Source organism: Pleuronectes platessa, chromosome 10 (genome assembly GCF_947347685.1).
Source record: "Pleuronectes platessa chromosome 10, fPlePla1.1, whole genome shotgun sequence".
Classification (NCBI taxonomy): domain Eukaryota; kingdom Metazoa; phylum Chordata; class Actinopteri; order Pleuronectiformes; family Pleuronectidae; genus Pleuronectes; species Pleuronectes platessa.
In genome coordinates, this window is record NC_070635.1 from 17,774,840 (window position 1) to 17,797,457 (window position 22,618).

The window sequence follows — 22,618 nt, forward strand, 5'->3', positions numbered from 1 at the left end:
CCACTGACCCCTTTTAAAAAAAACTGAACCCTCAACCCCTTGACTCTTATTCTGAGTTTCTTTCAACTTCATCATTATGAAAGGGCCCCTATATGCTCCTTGTCAAAATGTGGCCTACACTCAGTCCTGTTTTGACCCCTCTTAAAGAACCTCAGCAACTCGTGTGTGTGTATGTGTTTGTGGCTTTGTGACTGTGTAAAAAGGTGTAAGAGACTCATAGAGGCAGGATGAGGAGAAGCAAGGAGAAGGATAAAAGGAACAGAACATGTGTGCGTGTTTTCTTCCTCAGCAGACATATCTTATTTTCTTTCTCCTCTTTGTCGTCTCAACTTCGTATAGGCTCAAATAAACCTACAACCACATGCAGTGTTAGACATCAGCGGGGCCCGGGAATTATGCTAAGTGGCCGGTATCTATAGGATTAAAACCCAGAGTTAACATTCTATCACTTGTCTGAAGAGGCATCAAAGGGCGTCTGGGTTTTTGGACTTTTTCTCGCTGAGATCCACAAAAGGGATAAAGGTGTGCTTTTAAGTTCCCTGTGAGTGCTGAGTTAACTCATTTACTCCCAGACAGCCATGCTAAACAGCATTCAAGACCAGTATATGGTGTGAAAAAGTCCCCGGGTTTCTGCTCAGTGGAGCTGAACCATGACCATCCTGTCCTGCCTACACACACACACACACACACACACACACACACACACTAACGTTGTGCCATACCATCCCACCAACCAGCCAATGTCCCGGTGCTGTTTGGGTGACTGGGTAGGGATCAGTCACAGTCTGGTAGCTGTATCCCCAGACGGTGTGTGTGTTTGTGTGTGTGTGTGTGTGTGTTGATGATGACGAGGTTTGCCATGTCACAGGAACAAATGGCGTGATGCGGTACTTACTTTTTCACTTTTTTTTTTTTTTTTTTAATTGAAAAGCAGGTTAGCCCCATTAGGAGCCCAAATCTGCTTTTCGATCCAGCCATAATGTCTGCGGCTCCCAGACAATACAAAGAACAGAACAATGCAATGTAATGATTGGATGCGGTTGGGTTAGTTGGTATAGAAGAGGGGGGGGGGGGGGGGGTTGGGGGCGGCGGCGGACACATCCGTATAGTGACAATGTACATTCAGTTACATCCAGCTCAGTCTGAATGAAGGCACCAGTATAGACTCTGGAACAGAACATTAATAAGCTCTTTTTTTTACTGACCTTAAAGCTCCAAAAAAGTTTTGAAGGGTGGAATCGTGGATTTTTATGTTTCCAAAATATTCAGCCGGGCCCTTATTTTGAAGATCGGAGACATCAGAGTGGAATTCTACATCGAGCTTCATTCTCACAGTGAGTCACTGCTCTTTGAAGCACTCATTACGACTTGTTAGTAATGGGGCTGAAATGTCACAGATGCTGAAAGAAAGTCAGTTATAATTTGATTTATGCAGGGGGAAAAATGGGCTTTACATTGAAAAAAGGCTAACTAAAGAATGCTGCTGCATTGACACGAACTGAGTTTAAACTTTATTTAAAACTTAAAAGTGGACAGTAGATGTTACTTACAATGCCTCTTTTTTTGTTTTATTTATATTGGATAAAAACTAATTATATGTATAGAAGCGCTGTTTAAACAGTGATGGATTCTTAAAAATTCACAAAGAGGCTGCCAACTTAAAAGTGGACCTGTACCATTAAATAAGTCCAGAAAATATATGACTGCAAAATACTTCATGAGGTACAAGGATCGTCATCATTTCATCATTGTGTCCAATCGTCTCTGGAGGCAACGTAGATTTCTCAAACTGATGTAAGGGCAAAGGCATCTATCAGAGAAAATGACGCAGGAAAAATAACAAAAACCTTGAGTGCAGTGTTGCCTCCATTGTCAGTCACAGCTCGACAAGTAAATGAGGCAGAACAAGAAGCCGCAGCAGCTTTTACAAGAGGAGGAGACGCAGAGTCAGTGGCAAAGTTGTTCTCTCTCAAAACAGTCGTCTGTCCCAAGTACGTTCTGTTCCCTCTTCTGCTGGCCTGCACGGCGCACACACACATGCACACACACACACACACACACACGCCTTGTCTTTGTAAGCACTAGAAACAAATCAAAGTCAAAAAAAATTATAACCATATAAACATAAACCGGGTATAGCCATATATGCACATTTGCCCTTATCCAATTTATTAAGATAGTGAAGCAGTTTAGCACTTTTTGTCATGTTTTTTGTGGTCCCGTCTTCTGTCAGTGTGTTACAATTTTGAACTGTGATTTGACTGATGGACGCATTCTCTCTGCTGCAAAACAAGTCTACCTACAGGTACAAATAAAGTCACCTAACCTAATAAAAACATTTTTTTTTGCTGTGGTTTTCCTCACCGAGGAGTGGAAAGTGTTGAGAATGTGTCACAAAGGTCAGACCAGGACGCTGTGGTTGTATTCTGCTCCGTGCGCTCACACACACCTGACCACGCTCACACACGGCCACATGGTCTGTGGTACGCAGCAGTGATTTCAGACGTTATCTTAATTCAACTTTATCCAAACTGGTCGATAAATTCCATTTATTTATTTGTGTTTGGCTTTCTGATCGGCGTTCAGCTTAGTTATTGCTTTAACTGTGTTGCGGATAAACATGATTCAGTAGATATCGTGAACAGAGCTGCCTGTCTTGTTATTCTGTCTGTTGGCAGCTACTGTTGGTCTGTGTGGCCTATTGTGTGTTGTCCTTTCAACAACTGTGTGTACATCTTTATGTCCACAAGGTCGAGGACCAAGTCCACAAACAGTTTCCAGTAGACACAAAGAACCCTCTGTATTGTTTTATGTTTGGATGTAACATTTTCTCTGAGGGCTTGTATCGACCACTTCACATACACTAAAATAGTTTCTTATTTTAAAGTTAACATTTTGGGATAATGACTTGTATGTGTTTTGCTTCTGCAACAAAATTCTCAGTCAATTTTCTTTTTTGCTTCTCTCTCCCTCAGCAGGACAATATAGACCGGTCCTCCAATCACAGACAAGCTGACCTCATTGGTCCGAGCTTCCAGCAAACAGTCAATCGGAGCTCTCCTAACCACCAAGGTCGGTTTTCAACATCCAGTAGGTTTGTGTGTGTGTGTGTCTGTGGGTGTTTGTTGTATGTGTGTGCGTGTCTGTGTGTGTGTATTTGCTGTTGCTTGTAAATTACACCTGTCAAATATTCTTGAGTTACATTGGTGTTGTGTGACACAGAAGAGCGTCCTTGGTTGTACTCTGACATCAAATTACATATGATTGGACATATCTAGTGGACTTTTATTGTCATTTATTTATTGATTTATTGTTTCATTATTTTAAGATCATTCCATAAAGGCCAAAGAAATTACCAGGGAAACTGATTGTTTGTGTGTGTGTGTGTGTGTGTGTGTGTGTGTGTGTGTGTGTGTGTGTGTGTGTGTGTGTGTGTGTGTGTGTGTGTGTGTGTGTGTGTGTGTGTGTGTGTGTGTGTGTGTGTGTGTGTGTGTGTGTGTGTGTGTGTGTGTGTGTGTCAGTACAGTGCAGAGAGTTGCTTGCTGCTCATTATCCTCTGCTGGGCTGGGGGTGGGTCAGGAGAGATAATGTATATTTGGGTCTCTTCCGCCGTAAACATTTCAGCAGTTCAAAGAGCGATCTGCATGGACGCAGGGTGCCATTATAATTACGCCGTCTATCTAATTGTGCCATGCAGGGTTCATCCATGACAATCGGAGCATGAGATTTAAGCACAATATTGGCCCAGCATGGGAGGTGAGGGCGGGGAGTCTGCGAGGGCTCAACGAGTGAATTAGAACGCTTGGCACTGGCATGGGAAATAAATGGAGCATAAATGACATTGTCATTTTTCAGGATGGCTCAGGATGGAGGGAACAGAGGAGGACGAGCGGGGCAGATGAAAGGAGATGACTGAGAGATGTTTTTTTTGCTTACACTATCTAGATAATGATTTCGGATGTAAACCAAAGTTTTTTTGGTGCAAAAGATGACGCCTGACATGCGTTAGGAGCTTGACTGATGAGCACTGGTACTATAGATTTTATTCAGAGCTCCTCCTCCCCTGTCTCACCCTTTTTTCTTTTCATTTAACAAATAGGTGGTGATAAGTTATGACCAGCTTCGACTTTTAAGTTCTTTTAGTGCTGAAACAATTTGAGTTTAGCCCATGAACATGTGTGTGTGTGTGTGTCACCGTACGTACGTGCGTGTGTGTGTGTGTGTGTGGGGCTGATGAGGAGGTGACATATGCCCTGCTCTGTCTTTGGTGGAGGTGGTGGTGCTGGTGGTTTTGTGGTGCAGCTGCTAGGCAACAAATCCCATCAATGGTACCAATGCGGTGCAGTCATCAGAAAGCGTGGCTCTGGAGGAGCTGACCAGCCGCGTTCTCAGGCAAAGGAAGCTCCTACCTCCAGTTACTCCAGTTTCACCTTTGTGGATGAAGAGTGACATGCCAGTGGAACGCGTGCATGGGCATACACGTGCAGACACACACTTTTACTCATTAACAGCAAGGGACCGCATTCCTCTTAATACTGAGGCTTTTTAATACGGAGTGAAGGGAGGATGGGAGTGTGCAGGTTACGGGGTGATGTCATTTGTAATGACAAAAGGGTTTATCAACTCATTATTCTTTTTAAATTTACCATTTTAAGGCAGAATCCCACTAAATCCATGCCTGCACTCTGCTAATGTCTTGTCTCTATGTATTGGTTTTCTTATACAAAATTATGACTGTGGGTGTAATGTAGAATATACAGCTAAAGTAAAAATTGGTAGGATAGTGCATAGAAAATCCACCCCAAAAATACACATTTTATATTTCTTTATTCTTAAATTAAACTCAACAGCCATTGTTGCAATATAATTTTCCTCAATAGCAATACAACACAGGTTCATTGTATATCAATAAATTGCTTATGCATCATAGCAGCACATTGAGAAGCTATAACACACAATGATCCACCTCTTCGCACATTGTATCTGTGTGATGTATACCAATTATATCACATGTGTAGGCCTCTTATTTATATACTGTATATATATCTTATACTTATACTTATTTCATTATCTCATACATAATATTACATGCTTGTGATATCCTATGCCATAGCACTTTACTCAAGTACATTTCTCTAAAAATAATATTTCTAGGTTTTTATTAAATCCAAAGACCTTTTTTTTATTCAGGTATTTTCTGTTTCATTGCCTATTTCATCTATTTTCAAATGTCTTCCTCATTCTGACTATCTCCTGCAGCAACAAGTGAATATCCCCGGCATTAGTTTGAATAAAGTTTATCATGCACACCGGAAATTATTTAAAAGTTAAAATACACTTGAACAAAACTTGAATCAAATAATAATGTGACATTTATCATTACAATGATCATCGACTTATATATAAATCTTTATCTCGACATAATTTTTGGCCATATTGTCCAGCCGTACTATAAATAGTAAAAATCGAATTAAATCATAATTCATCCTGACGCTGACATGAAGATCTGTAATAGACCGTGCGTGTGAAACTTTTCTTCCTCAGATCTGAATTGTTAGAAGTAATATTTTAGCTTCCCATGAAGCTGTGTGAAGTAAAACACCCGTCACATCGTCTTAATCCCTTTCCAGGGTTCCCCCTAAATGAGAGCCTGTGTTTCTCTCCCTCCTTCCCCTTCTGTTCACCTCTGCTTTCCCTCCCTCGCTTCCTCCCTCCCTCACTCCTCCTCCTGTTTTCCTCTGATCCTCCCACACTCTCCCATCCCATCAGGAGGCTCGGCCCTCAGTGGGTGTGTGCGCTGTCATCAGAGGTATTGTACTCTGCAGTGCAGAGCCACGCTTTACAGTTTAGACTTGCTCTGTCTATGCTCCCACTGATCCCTTTGAATGGAAACCCTTCTGCTGGGCTTGTGTTCAGAGACTGTTTATCCCTCTCTTGTGTGTGTGGTGTGTGTGTGTGTGTGTGTGTGTGTGTGTGTGTGTGTGTGTGTGTGTGTGTGTGTGTGTGTGTGTGTGTGTGTGTGTGTGTGTGTGTGTGTGTGTGTGTGTGTGTGTGTGTGTGTGTGTGTGTGTGTGTGTGTATGTGTGTGAGCAATGTATACTTATACCCCTGACATTCCCCTTTCCTACAGAAAGGTTGCCCCTCCTTTTTGTTTTTAACTAGCAGGAATGAATACAAAATGCATAGACTACATTCCAGGATTAAGCGGAGCCATATGGATCTGCCATCATCACAATGGTCTTGTTTTGGCCCATGTCTCGCACGCTAATGACCAGAAATATTCAAGACAGCTTTTATGCAGATTCTTAGCAGACTCGACTAGCTTTACAGTTGGTTAATACTGTATTTAGCATTGGCTTAGACAATAGACAAAGCTTGGGCTATTTTTACCCCTAATTTAACCGGTTAAAGGTTCCTAGAACGAGCAAGAGAGGGGGAGGAAAAGAGGAGTAAATGAACTCGAGCCATGGGAGAAATTAAACAATGAGGAAGTGAGAACAATGATGTCTCTAATAATAACAATAATATTGTCGTGGCCTGATCATCAGGCCACGTCCTGTGACCTATCAGGGCTTGACATGTAGATCTGCCTTCTACAGTTGAGTTCAAGCCAAATATGAAAAAAAGAAATATAGATGGTTTTCATTCTTACATTTTTAACCTCAGCTGAAACATACATCGAGTTCTTAAATAACCCACCGTATTGTTGAAATTGGTTAATCCGAACCTGTATTGAGGAACAAGGGGTAAACGTTACCTTCAAACATTTATGTACACTAAACATTATATCTAGTTTTCAAATGGGTCCCTGATAGAGGTGTTGGTTGAGAGTATTTTTGTCAACTAAACATAAAACCGGATCTGCGTTCGGGAAATAATTCAGGATAGTCATGTATTTTTAAATGGCCACTTATAAAGAATGAGTACCATGGAACCTTTTTATTGACGTCATGACTGAAAAGAACCCAAATATTTGTTCTCCTTCGCTTTGGAGAACTTCTTGAGCTCTTTGGTGCAATGCTTTTTCAAATGCTTGATGAGATTTTTGTTGAGTTGATTGGCAGCACTAGTGACGCACCTTTAAACTCTTGCATATGGTACACTGACGTTTTTACTTGCGGGACTTTCCACCGTAAACTATTAGCAAATGCTGACATTTTCGCAAGCACTGACTAACGCTACACTGTCTTATATCCCTTCTTCTTCACCGCTCTAAAAACAGTACTTGCCCCCGGCAGAATAGCACAACTGCTGTGTTTGAGTGGCAAAGAAGAAGTGTGAAAGGAAATTGCACTTTTATCTGGCTGACACTAATATACTATAAGAGGTGAATAATATCCTGAGACACAGTACATAGATTCCCCGAATCGAGATTTTCAGCATTATAAATGGCATTTTTGGTGCTAAATATTAGTAACAATGATGATTATAATTATTATTATATTTAATTTATCCATTTCATCCAGATTTTTAATTCTCGACAGACATCCCTATTTTGAGTGGCTACAACTTTCAAATGACCTCTTGTATCTGGCTGTTGTTGGCAGGTTTCCATTCGATTGTGTGAACCACTTTGCTTGGCACATTGCAATGGAGTAAAAGGTTGAGTTACCTTTCTACACAACATGTTGATCTTGACAGCATAGAGATTCTCGCTATATAGTCTTTGCTGAATTCTCACCGTCTACATCTGGAGCCTTGTGTGCTCCCGGCCGCCTGAGCTGCTCTGACATTTAAGAGCATCTAATTAATGGCAGTAAAGTTGTTACATGCTGTAACCAAAGTGTGTGGTGGACAGAAATAAAGGAGTTCATAATGTATTTGATCATGCTTGCCAAGGCCAAGTATCCCCATAGCAGTCCTAGACCAAGCAAGTACAATCGCAGTTTGCTACGTGCTTCAGATCTTCATTGGTTTAAAATCTGTGCGTGCGTGCTGTCCTGCATGTGTCATCAATCTCTCTGCCCTACAGCCATGTGCATGACGCATACCTTTGTTTGCCTTATTGTGACATGCATAGGTGACCGCGATCGTCTGACGGATACTGACGCACAAATACTACATCCAGTGCGTGAGCCTGTGAGTTGTGTTGCTTTGTTTGCAGACAGCTCTGCCAGTGCCCCCAGCCAGAGGCCAGATTTATGAGGAAACTTTTCTCCCTAGCTTCAGGGAACTTGTCTCACCCAGTGATGGATGACGAGCCTCTGATGTTTGCAAGTCTTTCAGGTGTCTGGTTTACCCTCAGAGCAGTTATTAGGCATATTTTTAATTAAACTTAATGTTTTGATATTAATAAATATTTTCTGTCAATGTCACCAAAGCTGCATACATTCAATGTTGCACCGTCTCGCCTCAAAGGTGTCTCACTCTGTCCTCAGCCTTGTGTATGGCCTTGTATGCACCCTGTGTCCTGCGGTATATAGCTCTTTAGCTCTTCAGGCTATCTATAAGTCGCTGCTCAAGCTTACCTGTCACTATTAATACCTACAGATTAACCACCTGTGATTCACAGGCACCTGGGATACAGCTACCTGACACGTTTTCAGGGAAAGCTCCTCAAAGGTGACAATTCAGTATGAGCAGCCGCTCCGTGCGGGAATGGGGATGTTTACTGGCCTGCTAACCCACAGCTCCTGTTGTTGTTCCCCGAGTGAATTTTTTTCTCCAATAAATACATGAATAAAAATCGGGTTTCCACAGGAAACCGAATCCTAAGGGGACGTCCTTTGAAGTCAGCGTGTTTAAAGCTCCACATCAATCACACTGCTGTTTTCTTATGTCAGCTTTGTGCTGAGCAGTGGCCCTTGAGCTGCTTTGGAGTGGGGTGACCGTCTCACCACCACCTTGCATGATCCAGCTGTCCTGCACCATGAGCTGTGGGGAAGTTCCATGAGTCACACAGTGCGTTTGAAGCTCTGGAGCATGACAACGTAGTAAAAGTAAAAAATACAACGCTTGGGCTTAATTTGCTTTTATTCACTCATCCATCAACTGATTCATTCATTCGTTCATTCATTCAGAAAACTTTTTTTGAACTATGAGCTGGGGTTTGAGTTTTTGTAGATGATGTCGAGCCAACAAAACGCCCACTTTCCTCTTTTTCATGTTGTTTTTACTCTATTTATTCAAAATTAAATAAAAAAGCAGTAAAATAAATAAAAGAGGGCACCATGGATATCATTTGATTTAAAATAACAATAGATAAATAAAAATCTGTTCAATTTAAAAGTCCCACTAAAATGTACATAACCTTTTTGTTTGATCAGATTATTCAATTTTCAGTGCAGATATCAATGCGACTCTATCCTAACTAATGAACTTTCTCATGAGTTCCTTTTGATTATTGTTATTTTAATCCTGAGCCACGTCCTAATATGTGTCTGAGGCTCCTTCACATGACCACATCAGCTTCAGAGCACATGCCCTGTACAATTACAGCTTGTCTCCCCCTAGTGGTCAACTTGTGTCCTGCTGTATAGTTGTTGGATCTGGACACAGAGATTTGATGATGAAGTAAAGACATAGATTTATTTTTCATATTTCAGAATTATTAATCGCAAGAGGCATCGTCACTGCAGATTGCAATTTGCAAAGAGCCGGGGCGGCCAGATGATAAAACTTTCACAGCATGAAGCAATTAGATGTGAGCTTCCCTTCACTTGAGCTCGCTTCAAACTTTTGATACGACATGCTCCCAAAAAATTCTCTTCATGAATTCAAATGTGCCTTGAGGTCTTCGCGAGGGCTTTGAGGATGGATTCCTCTGCTGAAAGAATTGCACGTCCCGCTTTTTAAAGACCTTTTTAAAAGCAGAATGTTTGATACTTGCAGGGAATGTAGAGAAGACGCTTGTGGTGCGATGCCTTCGCCGTGAACCCCGTTGATGAGAGTTGAAAAGTGTCACGGGCAGGTTGGTGCATGTACTTGTTATCCCGGCAGATATAGCGCACGGGCCAGCACAGTGTGTGAAGATAGGCTTGCTGATTCAGCACTGGCAAAAGGGGTTACCAATATGTACATGTGTGTTTTTTGTGCACGCCAGGGGTTTCTCATCTGTTTTTTAGTGTTGGAATGAAGGTGGTATAATGTGAGGTCAGGGGTTCAAATCCTGGCCACAATGAAATGAAAGAGAAACTGAAATAGAAAAATTGGAAAGTCCCAACAAAGTCCAGGGACTTTACCTCTTTTATGTGAGTCAACTATTCGAAACCAAAACTGCAGGATAGAGATACTTTCGTTTTTGTCTTTTATTGTACCTTATTGGATTTATAGTTTGAGTTTCCTGCTCAACATTTCTCTTTGCTCATTTCTGTTCTCTTCACTTGTCCTCCACTTTCTTTTTGTCCGTTAGAAGCATGACTGGTGCATCACATAATCATTTGGGTTCATCAAGTTTCTGTCTCACCGAAGTTTTCCTTTCTGTTGCCAGAAGACGATGTTGACCTCGAGGCCCTGGTTAATGATATGAACTCTTCGCTGGAGAGCCTCTACTCCACCTGCAGTGGTCAGCAGACAGAGTCCACTCCACTACTGCACAACGGACAGACCACTTCCTCGCAACAACATCACCACCATCATCAGCATCACACACAACCTATCCACCCTCGGCAGGGTCAGCACTCGAACGCACTAAGCCACGTCTCGCCGGAGCCGCCCTCCTCGTCCTCATCCGCAGACTCGCCCCAGTCCAGCCTCCGACGGTCCCAGCCTATGCACATCCTCGCTGTCAGGTAAGTTGCGCACAATTGATTAGAATACGCCCTTTTTCTCTTCAGCAGCTCAAAGTGAAATGGGTTGTGTGACAGGCATTGAAGAGGAGGGAACTCACATCAACATACTGTAGCTGCACTGTGTTGTAGTGAGTTTGAGGTCTGTCCTTACTGTAGGGAAACAATCCGTAGCACAGGGAAAGTTGAACATGCTCCCAAGATAAAATATATATATATATATATATATATATATAAAGAATATTCAACGATCAACCTTGGGCAATATTATTCAGACGGTCAGACTTCTCCATCTATTATCATGTCCTGTAAAAGTTACTTTAATATAATTTAAATGAATCCAGTGATTCCATCTCTTTAATATTAAAAAAACTGAAACTTGCAAGTCATTCCAAACAGAGAGCACAGTAAACGCCATCACCCTTCTTCACAATTCAGTACAGGCTTTGGAGACAGTTCTGAGAGAAAATACAATTACTCGCAATGCTTGTTGTAGACACAGAGCAGATTATCAAAGTATCATCCACAATAAAGTGAAAATTCAAATTAGAACCTTTTTTCTTTTCATAACTGGCAAAGTAATAAATAGGAGTGGTACCAGGACAGATCCCTGGGGTATGCCCCAGGATAAACTAAAGAAGTTATACATTCTGCCTGCACACCAAATCAAAACACATCTCAAGCATGTAGAAGGTATCCTAAATAAAATATACTTTATGAATGTATTAAAAGAGTAAATGTCGTAATAAGTCTAGAGCAGTACTTGAGCAAGTGTACATGCGTCACATGCCCTCTGGTAAACGAAGAGTGGCACTAAGCTGTGAGCTAACTCCCTCCGACCTTATACATTTGCACATGTTGAGTTGCACGTGCAGAACCTTTTTCTCTCTCTCGCCCTGGAAAAGAAGCCTCTCACTGTACACTCTTCCCTCCACACCCTCCTAATAATTGGCCACGTTTCCTCCCCACTCCATATCTGTAGCCCTTGAATGACCCGTTCCTCCCTGTCACTACCTCTTTGTCTCAAACTAAAAAGTCTAATTTATATTAGTAGCAAGTGCAAACGTCTCTCTCAATTTAAACAGTGGTAACCCTTAGTCTCCCTGGGGGCATAGTGGTATGCATTGGAGAGTGGGCATGTACATAGACTCTGCGGCAACAGGATGGTTGCGTACATAGTGTACACACAACAGGCATTCACAGCAGAACTGGTGTCAGCTCCTATTATTCACCTTTTGAGTATTTGATAGAAAGGGAGGAGGGGTAATCAGTTAATGGGATATTTCTGTCTTATGAGCTCTCCCTCTCAAACGCATCCACACAGACGGGGGGGGGTCCTGAAGTTCTTATTATTCAAGCCTGACCTCTGGATAACCCTGTTCACTAAGTCAGATGGGACGACATCAAAAGGCCCGTTCCCTTTTGAACTCGCTGGGTTCTACAGAGAGAATGAATTTGACAGAGACAGAGACGCAGAGAATGATTCTCGTGCACTGATTGTCTAATCGCACCCTGTAGCTAGAATCTCACAAACTGACCCGCTCATTTTTAAATTATGATCGATTCCTGAAAAGTTTATCTTCAACTGTCAAATCATCGCTCCCCCTCCTCCCGGCCACAAGCTCACACTGTATGTGCCTAATTAAAAAAACTGCTTTAAAGTGATGTCTTGATTCAATATTTATACGTGATAAATATTGAAGAAAATTTGCTAGCAGGCTGCAGGGGTCTGTGATTTCCACTTGCCAGGAGACTGTTCATTACGGCTAGATCAGACAGAAACAGACATGAGCCTGGATACTGTACAGCAATGCTTTATAAATTTTAACTCTCCCCCGCACTTATTCCACGTGTCAGCACGTCTCATTTCAAAAGTTCTCTCATTTCACTTTTTGAGAGGCTGTTCCAGGGCAAATGATGTTTGGATAGTCGGCAAACACATTCTAGTACCACAATGCATTGAGCCACCAACCCTTCACCTTAATGTGCCTTTGTCTTCGTTTCCATTAATCAGGAGGTTGCAGGAGGAGGAGTTGAGGACATCGTCTCTCCCGGCCATCCCCAACCCTTTCCCCGAGCTCTGCAGTCCAGCCAGCTCACCTGTCCTCAGTCCAGGGTCTCTACCTCCCGACGAACCCACCACTGGCATTTATGTAAGTCAAAGACACACTGCAGTGCTGGAGCTTCTTCTCTCTTCGGAAACTTTGGCTTTTCGGGGATTCAGAGGGGGGGAAACATTATTATAATTAAGTGTGGCAGAACTAAATCCAAAACACTGTCCCTCATACATTATGGGAGAGCATCATCAGATGTTTTTCTCCCTTTGAAAAAGAGGATATGAGACATCTGCTGATGTTGATTTCCTTTTATGTTATGCCGATAACCGAGACATGTGTGACTCCAGCTACTTATTTTGGTGGATGCAGATTTAGAATATCGTAAATCAGCTGTTTTTAGTGGTCAGCGCTGTGTTAGACATAAACTGTTAGGAATTTTCTTTTTTGCTCTACATCTGCCCCCATGTTTTGCCCATCTGAGGCACGTTGATTGCTTGCATATGATGGTACTGTATTGTCGAGTGCATGTGTGTGCACTAGGGGGTTTGTGGCTTTGTTTGAGAGAAGAAAATTAGGTGAAGAGAGGAGGAGCAGTGTACTCATTTTTGCCACCTTGTAGGGACCTTTTCCACTATAAACACCGACCTTGTCAGGACCACTAGACCTCCTGGGGCCCAAAGCCTGGTCCTCATGCGTGAAAAGTTGTTCTCTGTCAAGGTTAGGTCATAGGTCAGATGGGAATTGTGTTTAGGTCAAGGTTAGGTATGAAGTGGTCATGGTGTGTGTTAGCTATAAGGATTTGACTAGGTTGTCCACAATGAATGGCAGTTAATGCAAAGTCCTAATTAGGATAGCTGCGCAAACGTGTGTGTGTTTGTATGTGTACCTGGAAACATGGCTGCATTTCTGTGAGCCTCTATGCATTTGTTTGTTCATGTGTTGACAAAGATTTAGAGACTGGCCTGTCTGTTCCTGGAACTCAGAGTCCCTCCATCGTCACTTTTAATGATCTTCACATGGGGCCTGCCCGCGCTGGTTACAGTAACATACCAGTTTACAGTAATGTGAGGGAGGACTATTTCTCATAAATACCCAGACCTGGCTATGATCCTTGCCTCTTCTGGTCATGGCTCCTAGACTGCACTTCCAGTGAAGTTGTTATGAGCCAAAATGCAAGTCTGAGTTTAATTTGACCTGCTCTCATTTAAAACATCATCTCATATATCACTTGATGAATCGGTAAATCCGTTGCATCCAGTAACTGCTTAAAGAGTCGGAACGTTGCGGGTTTGAATTGGCATCTGTGACATAAATAAAGTTCTAAATGGTTAATGCTGGAGTCAGCCTTGAAGCCTCTTCCTTCTGGGCTTGAATTATTACCTGCGGAGTAAATTCAACACAGCGTGGCAAATCCCGATTCACATGGTAGGTCGGGTCAGAGATTAATGTCTCACTAAGTGGTTATGAGCTTTGCATTGAGTTACTAGCTGTGACATAACCCTGGCTCAGTGTGTCTGGTGAATATTCACAAACCAGTTTATTCGACTGGGTGACCGTCGCAGGACTCAGATATCCTGTAAAGAATGTGGTATAGACAAGGAAGTGGAGCGGGGAATGGGAAGGGTGAAATTATTTCTGTGATCTTACAGTAATCAGCAATCAACTTTTCTTTACCCAACCAAACACCTCAGTTTGGAATGGCTCAATCTGCCTTTGATATTTATTGCAGCTCTGGGCCAATATTTGATTTAAAGCCAGTGTGACGTACTACACACTTATACCTACCAAAAATAGTACACTGTTCTAGGAAGCTTTTTTGATGACCATAAAGCAGAGGCAACAAAATAACTGTCTGACAAATGTATTTATTAAAATGGATTAAAAATGACAAACTGAAACCCTTTGCGGCAATTACAGCTTCTGGTCTTCTTGGGTTAAGTATCATTTGAAAAGCGGAAAAGACTAATCTTGAGAAATGTATTCCACATACAGATATTTCTTTAATTAGTAGAAATGTGCATGTCAAGGCAAACCATATATAAAGAAACAGTTTTGTGTGCACCACCAAACCTAATGGAGATGTGATGCTGAGAATGCCATTGAAAACCAAATTCCTTGTGTGTGTTTACGGAGCACACACCTTCTTGTTAACTTTTTTGCATCATCCCAAGTTTATGGGTGTATTTGTCTTTGTGCCTGTTTATCTTTGGGAGGAGTTTTGTAAACTATTTACAATGTTGGAGGTGTCTGACCATTGTTGATTTCCTTGGAAAGTTTGTGTCATTGTGGTTGTTCTTCGACGGAAATTTAATTTAGCACATTTCCACTGTAAAAATCCCATCACACACACACACACGTCTCAGGCGGTCCAGCAGGATGAGGAATGGTGGTAAAGTTGCTCTCTTGCAAATGTGTACTCCTCCCGTGAGTGGTTCAGATACTAGAGGACCTGGGTGATCTGTCTCCAGTTTGACAAGTGGGACAGTTAGCAGGTACATTATTGTTTCCAGCTCACTCTCTCTTGTTCTGTGCTATTTCTTTCTCACTGTCTTTATCTATCTTTGTCAGTCTCTATCTATCCACCCCTCTCCCTGCACTCCACACAGTCCAGCCATGCAGCCGGCTGCTGAGAAGTTTCTCTGTTTAGTTTACAGAATTTTCCGACCTTCGGGCGCTCTCTGACAGACTCTCGTACTTGTGTCCCTCTGTTCCTCCTTACCTCACTCCTTGGCCTTTGCACAGGAGGCATGAGGACGCAGCGCAGGGGCTGTCAGGACTCACTGGGCAAGCTGTTTGACACGGCCATATGATGCCTGATTACGTCACTTTCCCTCTCTGTCCTCTCCCTCCCCGTCTTCCTTCTTTGTCCACTCCACTTGCACAGCCTGTCCCCTCAGCTCCTTACGTCTGAAATAAAGGGCGTTTAAATAACGGACATACCGTCCAGGCAATGCTGTGGAAGTGTCCGGATGCATTTCCATCATGTGCATGTATAATCAACGGAAGATTTATTTTCTAGCATCAATCAATCATATAACCCTTAATCCAAACAAATAGATTAGTTTGGTTTGGGAGCTACAGGATGATTAATAACATAAAACCAGGAAACTGCCCTCCATGAGCACTGGCACCATGTTCAGTGCGGAATGTGGGGAAGTGTGTGCAGATGGACACACATCCATAAACATCCTACTTCCTGTTGCTGCTCAGGGTTTCTACAAACATAATCCAGGTGTTATGGAATTCTGAAACTACATACATCTTTCCATTTACAGCCAGCTGGCCGAAAGGCAGGTAGTACAACCACAGCACTACTTAAGAAAATACTAGAAGCTGGGCCTGTGTAATCCATGTCGTGCAATGGAAAAACCTATAAGAAGCCTTGAATGCAAGGCAGTTAGCCAGTATATCCATTCATTTTCTCGGTCTAGGATCTCGACAGCCTGTCCTCAGTAGTGCAATAGAAAGTGCTGTTATGTACTTACTTGGACACTCTGTTCCCAAAGCTGCCCCAGTCGTTCTAGTGTGGGAACACTGATTTGATCACTGGGTTGCCAGATTTTGTTGGATTTACTGTACTTGGACTGGATGTCCTGTAGCTCACTGCGCTCTATGGTATGGCAGGATCCCCACGTCCTGTCTGCGCCTCTGTAGTCTGTGTTTCATTATCTTCCTATTAGTGTGTCTATCTCTGTGTGCCTTGGACTGTCGGTGTTTATCCCTCTGTCTGTCACATGGGTTCCCGTCGTCCCTCCACCCTTTTGTCCCCTCTTCTCAGTCTCAGATGAAATGAAATTCTCGTAGGTTTCAGCCCGGCCGCAGCGCAGGACGTTGTGTTCTGGGACAGTTTAGCTCACTCAATGAATACTGATTCACCCATGATGAAGTAAGGCGCCTAAAATAGAGCGTGGTGCCAGACAATCAGCGGAGGTTGGGTTGGCACTAATAATGTTAGTGAACGGGCTGTTGGTGCTCGGTGCCAGCAGCGTTGGGCCGTTGCACAAGTCTGACAACAAAAAAAATGCAACAGCTTTCTATATTATGCAGGTTTAAGCCCTTTATACTCTCCAGCATTAAAGCAAAAGCATTTTATAATATTCCTTAGTTGGAGAGAGCTAGGTTATAGTCAGGGTTATAGAAATATTTGTCTTTTTTACGTTACACATTTGCTGTTAAAAGCAGCACCATTGAGAGTGGATATAGCTTAAAATATTCAGGGCAATGCAAATATAGTATGTATTAGGTTTATAGCTGGAATTAACATGTTCAGACATATGTGCAGCAAATAATCGGTGTGCAGATTAGATTTAAGTATGCGCATTAGAATTTGAACATGGACAGACAACATGGTTTTTCTTTCATTCGTCAAAGTGCCTCCTCTTCCTCCCACTATCCACAAATGATGCTAAAATACTGCGGATACAAACGCTGCCCTCCGGCACATTTGGAGCCGGAGTCTGCGCAGCTGCGATGAAGAGATTATTTTTTATTTAGCATCAAATAGCTAACTTAAACAAAACTTGAAGGACCTAAAAGGACAAACCCTTTTAGAAGAAAATATTTGACATACTTCGACTTTTTAGTTTGGTCCATATCCCATTAAGTAACATGGAGGAGGCAGCGTTTATGACTTATACTGCATCAAGATGCTTACACCTCTGCGTATAGCTGTCATATCATCCATCTTATATTCAGCCTTTGGTATTTCAACATGTTCGGCAGGTGAGATCACCTCAGTATCCTTTACTGTCTATTTCTCATCAGGATTATATTCATGGGAACTGCTGGGACACAGTGTCCCAGGAGGGATCTTTAACATTTGCTCTAATGATGATGGTGCTGATCACCTTTCCACCCCCGCTCACTCCTCCTTACACCTCCCTCTCTATCTCTCGCCTTCCCTCCCTCAATCTCTCTCTCTCCCTCATCTCTCTCTCTCAGCATGACTTTGCCTCCAGTTGAGTCAGCCAGACTTCAAAGCTGTGACACCCACTTATCAAAAAAGCATTTTGTGAATGCTGCCAGAATCGAGTGTTCTGTACTGAAGTATAATTTAAATGATGAGCTCAGCATCCTCCTGGCAGCCTCACAGCTTGTTGAAATCAGGCAACCTGTTTTAGAAACGGGTCTGAATGTTAAAACCATTACTCCGGGGCTGGAGTTTGACTGAAATGTAGTAAAGTGAGTATATGATGAGGAGCTATGATGTTAGCTTTTATCCAATTACTCATGATGACCCAGAAATGCATACCCAAGAAAGGTGTGGTGCATTCTGTGATGAAACAGACAGCAAGTCTCCCTGTGCCTTTCAGCGTCGTACAAGCTGCTGACGAGACTCGTATCCTTATCAGTGCAGCAGATACGCTGCAGAATATAAATGTTGCACATACACTTAGTCATAATGATATTCTGCCCCAGCAGCTGAAAGAAATCTGATAAGAATTTATTTTCCAAATATAACTTCACATGACTAAGAAGCTTTTTCCCCCCCATCATGTCCCCAGTCCATGAAACACTGGAAAACGTGAGGCGCTGTGGATTTGGCTTCAGTACCTCTCACAAACCATCCAGTCGCTAAACAGAGAAACTTTATGATTAAATTTCAACATGCATTCATTGATATCTTTGGCAAAGGATTTCAAAGAACTGTTTTGCAGAAAGTAGCCATCTGCTGCAGTCAAAAATATCTGAAAAGCCATGACAGTTTGCTGAAAGAAACTTAGACGTGTAGAGGTGAGGGTAGATTCAGGTGATAATTACCTCCATCAAGGAGGTTATTTCTTCATTTCTGTTAGTCTGTCGGTCTGAAGCAGGATTAAGCAAGAGCTACTAGACCGATTTTATTTATACTTAACGGAAGGCTGGGGAAACAAGGAAGAACCCATTTAAGTTTTTAGAGCTGATTCAGTTCTTAAACATTGTGAGATAGGGCCCTGTCCTTGTCAGAGGTATGTGCTCTCAGATAGTCCTTTTTGTAGGTTTGCTTGCCTGATAGTCACTATGATTATGCAAATACGACTTGGTGGAAGGAAAAGGAATAGACCATTAAATTCTGGTGCGGATCTGGGTCAGGGGGCGGATCCTAGAAGGTTTATCTTTTTTTAACATTTCGAGAACATTTTTCAACATTTTCCTTTATTTCCCAAAGAATAATGTGCCAATCTTGATGAAACAATTAGGGAAGTTGGAAACAATGAGTGTGGATGTGTTGGTTCAGGAAGTTGATATCAATGAGTGTGGATGTGTTGGTTCAGGAAGTTGATATCAATGAGTGTGGATGTGTTGGTTCAGTTACATTTTTTTGTTTAGCACCAAATGACAACACACACCATCTCAAGACACTCTGCATTGTGGATGGAGAACTTAAGACATTATCCAGAAACTAAAGAGTTCCCACAACGTACAAGCATTTGTGACTGTGGAGAGAAAATAACTGGGCGACTGTTGGTATGTCCAGGTATGGACTGTACTCTACTGAATACCATTTTATGTTCTGCCCGTGATCTTCACTTTGAGTGACTGATTCACTTTACACACACTCATTTGATCCATAGATGATATAAAGTCAGAGCAGCTTCAAAAAGCAACTGCCTAGCGATCTTTAATAAATATAATCTTAAACTTTTATGTACCAAAGAATTTTCAATATAACAAAGCAGCATTGACTTAATTAATAAACTCTTGAAGCATCTACTGTGGTTGCTGAATAGAAGGCAGCAGGATTTAAACTAGAAACACCCGCCACATGCACGATGGGCATCGATCCACCCCTCCTCGCACTCTCTTAGCGTTGAAGCATGGCATTCCCTGGCTGCCTCCTTCCTGAATGTTGAAATTACTCCAGATCAAAGGGCTGATTTTTCCACTGTAAACGGAAAAGCAGAATGGAATGCTGTCGATGCCCAAACTGTTGGCCTCAATGTGTGGGAACATCTGTGGGTCTGTGAATATGTGTGTGTGTGTGCGCGTGCACGTGCGTGTGTGTGTGTGTGTTTAAAACAAGTCAGGGTGTTCTTATGAGGAGGTTCAGTTTGGTGTATTGTCTGCACATGTCCATGTGTCTAATGTATGTGTGGGGTTAAGTTAAGAATAAGCTGTGGGTGTGTGTGTGTGTGTGTGTGTGTTTGTGGGTGTGTGCGTGTGTGTGTGTGTGTTTGTGGGTGTGTGTGTGTGTGTGTTCTGCTTCTCATTGTACTGCTGATGTGTTCTGCAGGCTGCACTGTTCCGAGATCAAAGGTGACACAGCGCCAGAAATCTGCTGGCTCATACCAGCAGCCAGACTCCATTTAAATGGATCTTAAAGTGCAACAGGGAACACACAAATAAACACAGACACTTGTTGAGTAATCACTAACTATTCACACTTGTATGTTTAGAGCTGTTTAGAGCTGCTTTGTACCTCTTTAGGACTTTTTCCAGCTTAAACACTGATTTGTCAGGACCAGTAGACTTCATGGGGACCAAAGCCTGGTCCTAATGAAACTAAACATTAATCATGAGGTTATGGTTAGTGATTAGAAATGAATTGCGGTTAGGTTAGGGTTAGGTATAAACTGGTCATGGTTAACGTTATTGAAAAGGATTTTTTTTTAGGCTGTCCACAATGAATGGAAGTTAATGGACTGTCCTAATGAGGACAGCTGCACAAACCTGTGGGTGGGTGTGTGGGATTTAGACTGTTAACACTTGGGTTGTTTTGTCTTTGTAATTATTTGTAATTCATGTGAAAATAAATAATGCACTCAAACTGGATGCTTTATTGAGCTTGTGCGTGCATGTGTGTGTGCATGTGTGTATATTTGATGCATCATTAATGATCTTGGATCATTATTCCCTAAAATTATATCTAGTCTGTAAACCAAATTTGCACTCTCTCTCTCTCTCTCTCTCTCTCTCTCTCTCTCTCTCTCTCTCTCTCTCCCTCCCTCCCTCTCCCTGTGGGACATACACACACACACACACACACACTCATTTGCATGTTATCTGATGCTCTTTGTGGCAGCAAAGTAGAGAGAGCATGCAGGCTGTACAGTAACCCTTTGTCAACATGCATGTCCATGCTCACTCTCTCTCTCACACACTCACACACACATTTCGTTGGGGCACTGATTGGATTTGCAGCATTCTGTGCTGTGAAATACAAATTGTTCTGCTGCTGCAGAACAAATGTTACCTGGAGGAGAGCCAGGCAGGTTGTGGTTGAGTCTGGAACATCTCATGTGTCAGGGCCATATTTATCCCATCGCCCGCTAAATGGAAACATGCCTCGACCTGCTAGCTAGACCTGCTACTGCCACACCGAGACACGCCACACACAAGCAGGCACACAAATACACACGGCCTGCTGCTGAATGATAAGACAGGTGAGGAAGGTAAGCTGAATAATGGCTCGGTTGCCAGTGGAAAAAGACACATGGAAACAGATCAACATCTCATAGCTCATGCAAACAAACCATTGTGGTTATGTGAGACCTTGTTTGTGAGTTTGAATATTTACATTAGCGTTGCTTATAAAATGCAAATTGAACTAAATACCAAAAGTCCCTAGTATTAGGATGATCCTGTTATATGCTAAATTCAATTACATGCTTCCTTGTATAAAATAGGTCAGAGTCACAGCCACATTTGCATCTAACATCCACTGCCTACACTGTGGCAGGGAGCAGAGAACAGAACTTGCCCTGAGCATATGAAAAAGCAGCAGTTTATAAACACAATACCTGGGTCTCAATTCAGGAGCATCGTCCTTTGGAGGACACCGTCGACCCGTCCCCCAGAGGCAGCGTAGACCACAAAGGGTGAACTGAAACGCTGTGGCCTGGTCTAAAGAGGCTTTCCGTGACCTAGTAAACTAGTCCAATCCTTATATATGTCGCCTAGCAACAGAGCTGAAGTTGGACGCAACGAGAAAGTTTTAATGTCCCATATTTGTTTGTTGACACTCTAGGATTTGGACACTTGTTTTGCATTGTAAAGGTCACTAAAAACTACAGTTGAGGTGTTGTTGACCAAGAGACTGTATCTGAATGTAGTGATTAGCCGTCAAGTGTGTTCACAGTGCACACTGTTCTTCAAGTAAATATAACTGATAGATAATTGAAACTGAGGACGCCGGGAAACAAACAAGAGCAGGTACAGACTCCCAAAGTAGCTTTAATACCACCAGATAATCAATAAAGCAATCTGGGAGGAATGTCAAGTAGTAGATATATAAACGTATAGGTTCGTTTTTCATCCCAGCATTAAATTATGTCACCACTGTTCATATTTCAGTGATAGATTTATGAGAGGGATCCCAATCAGGGCATTTTATATTGTTCATTGAGGTAATGGAAGTAAACCACAAGCCCTAAATATTCGAAAATGGTTAATAATTCATCCGGTACGTGGTTTACTTCTGTATCAAATTGAACTAAATAAATGTCTGACCGTGGGAGCGTGACTGGACCACCCACACAGGCACTATAGGGGTATGATTCACCTTTTTAATGGTCCATCCCTCACTCCTCGTCCCAGAGGGCAGAACGGTGTAAGATTAGAAGCCACAACTTTCACCCGGCTAACAGGGCAAGATCCCATTACTCCTGCAGCTAATGTTAATCCCTGATAGCGCTTGCTCTCTGCTCCATCACTGTCTCTCTGTTTTATATTGTCAGAGCATTAAACGTGTCTTTGTGTGTGTGTGTGTGTGTGTGTGTGCGCGCACGTCGGTGTGTCTCTCTAGTGGCAAATCACTGCAAAGGAACATGGTACAGTTTCAGGTTTAGTGAATGACAAACTACTCAGATGTATAACACAACTTTTTTGTCATTTTGAGTGTATATTTTTGTTCGC

At 42.4% G+C, this 22,618-nt stretch overlaps 1 protein-coding gene across 3 annotated transcripts in view; it reads left to right on the forward strand.

Annotated features, from left to right (window-relative positions):
• Window positions 1-22,618, forward strand: part of grb10b (growth factor receptor-bound protein 10b) — a 62,386-nt gene that overhangs the window by 16,020 nt on the left and 23,748 nt on the right. For 2 of the 3 annotated variants that reach the window (XM_053432167.1, XM_053432169.1), the window contains exons 3-5: window positions 2,976-3,072; window positions 10,430-10,730; window positions 12,742-12,880. In XM_053432167.1, the coding sequence (XP_053288142.1) occupies window positions 2,976-3,072; window positions 10,430-10,730; window positions 12,742-12,880 (537 nt within the window). The remainder of the gene's footprint in view (window positions 1-2,975; window positions 3,073-10,429; window positions 10,731-12,741; window positions 12,881-22,618) is intronic. The other variant, XM_053432168.1, reaches the window with a different exon arrangement.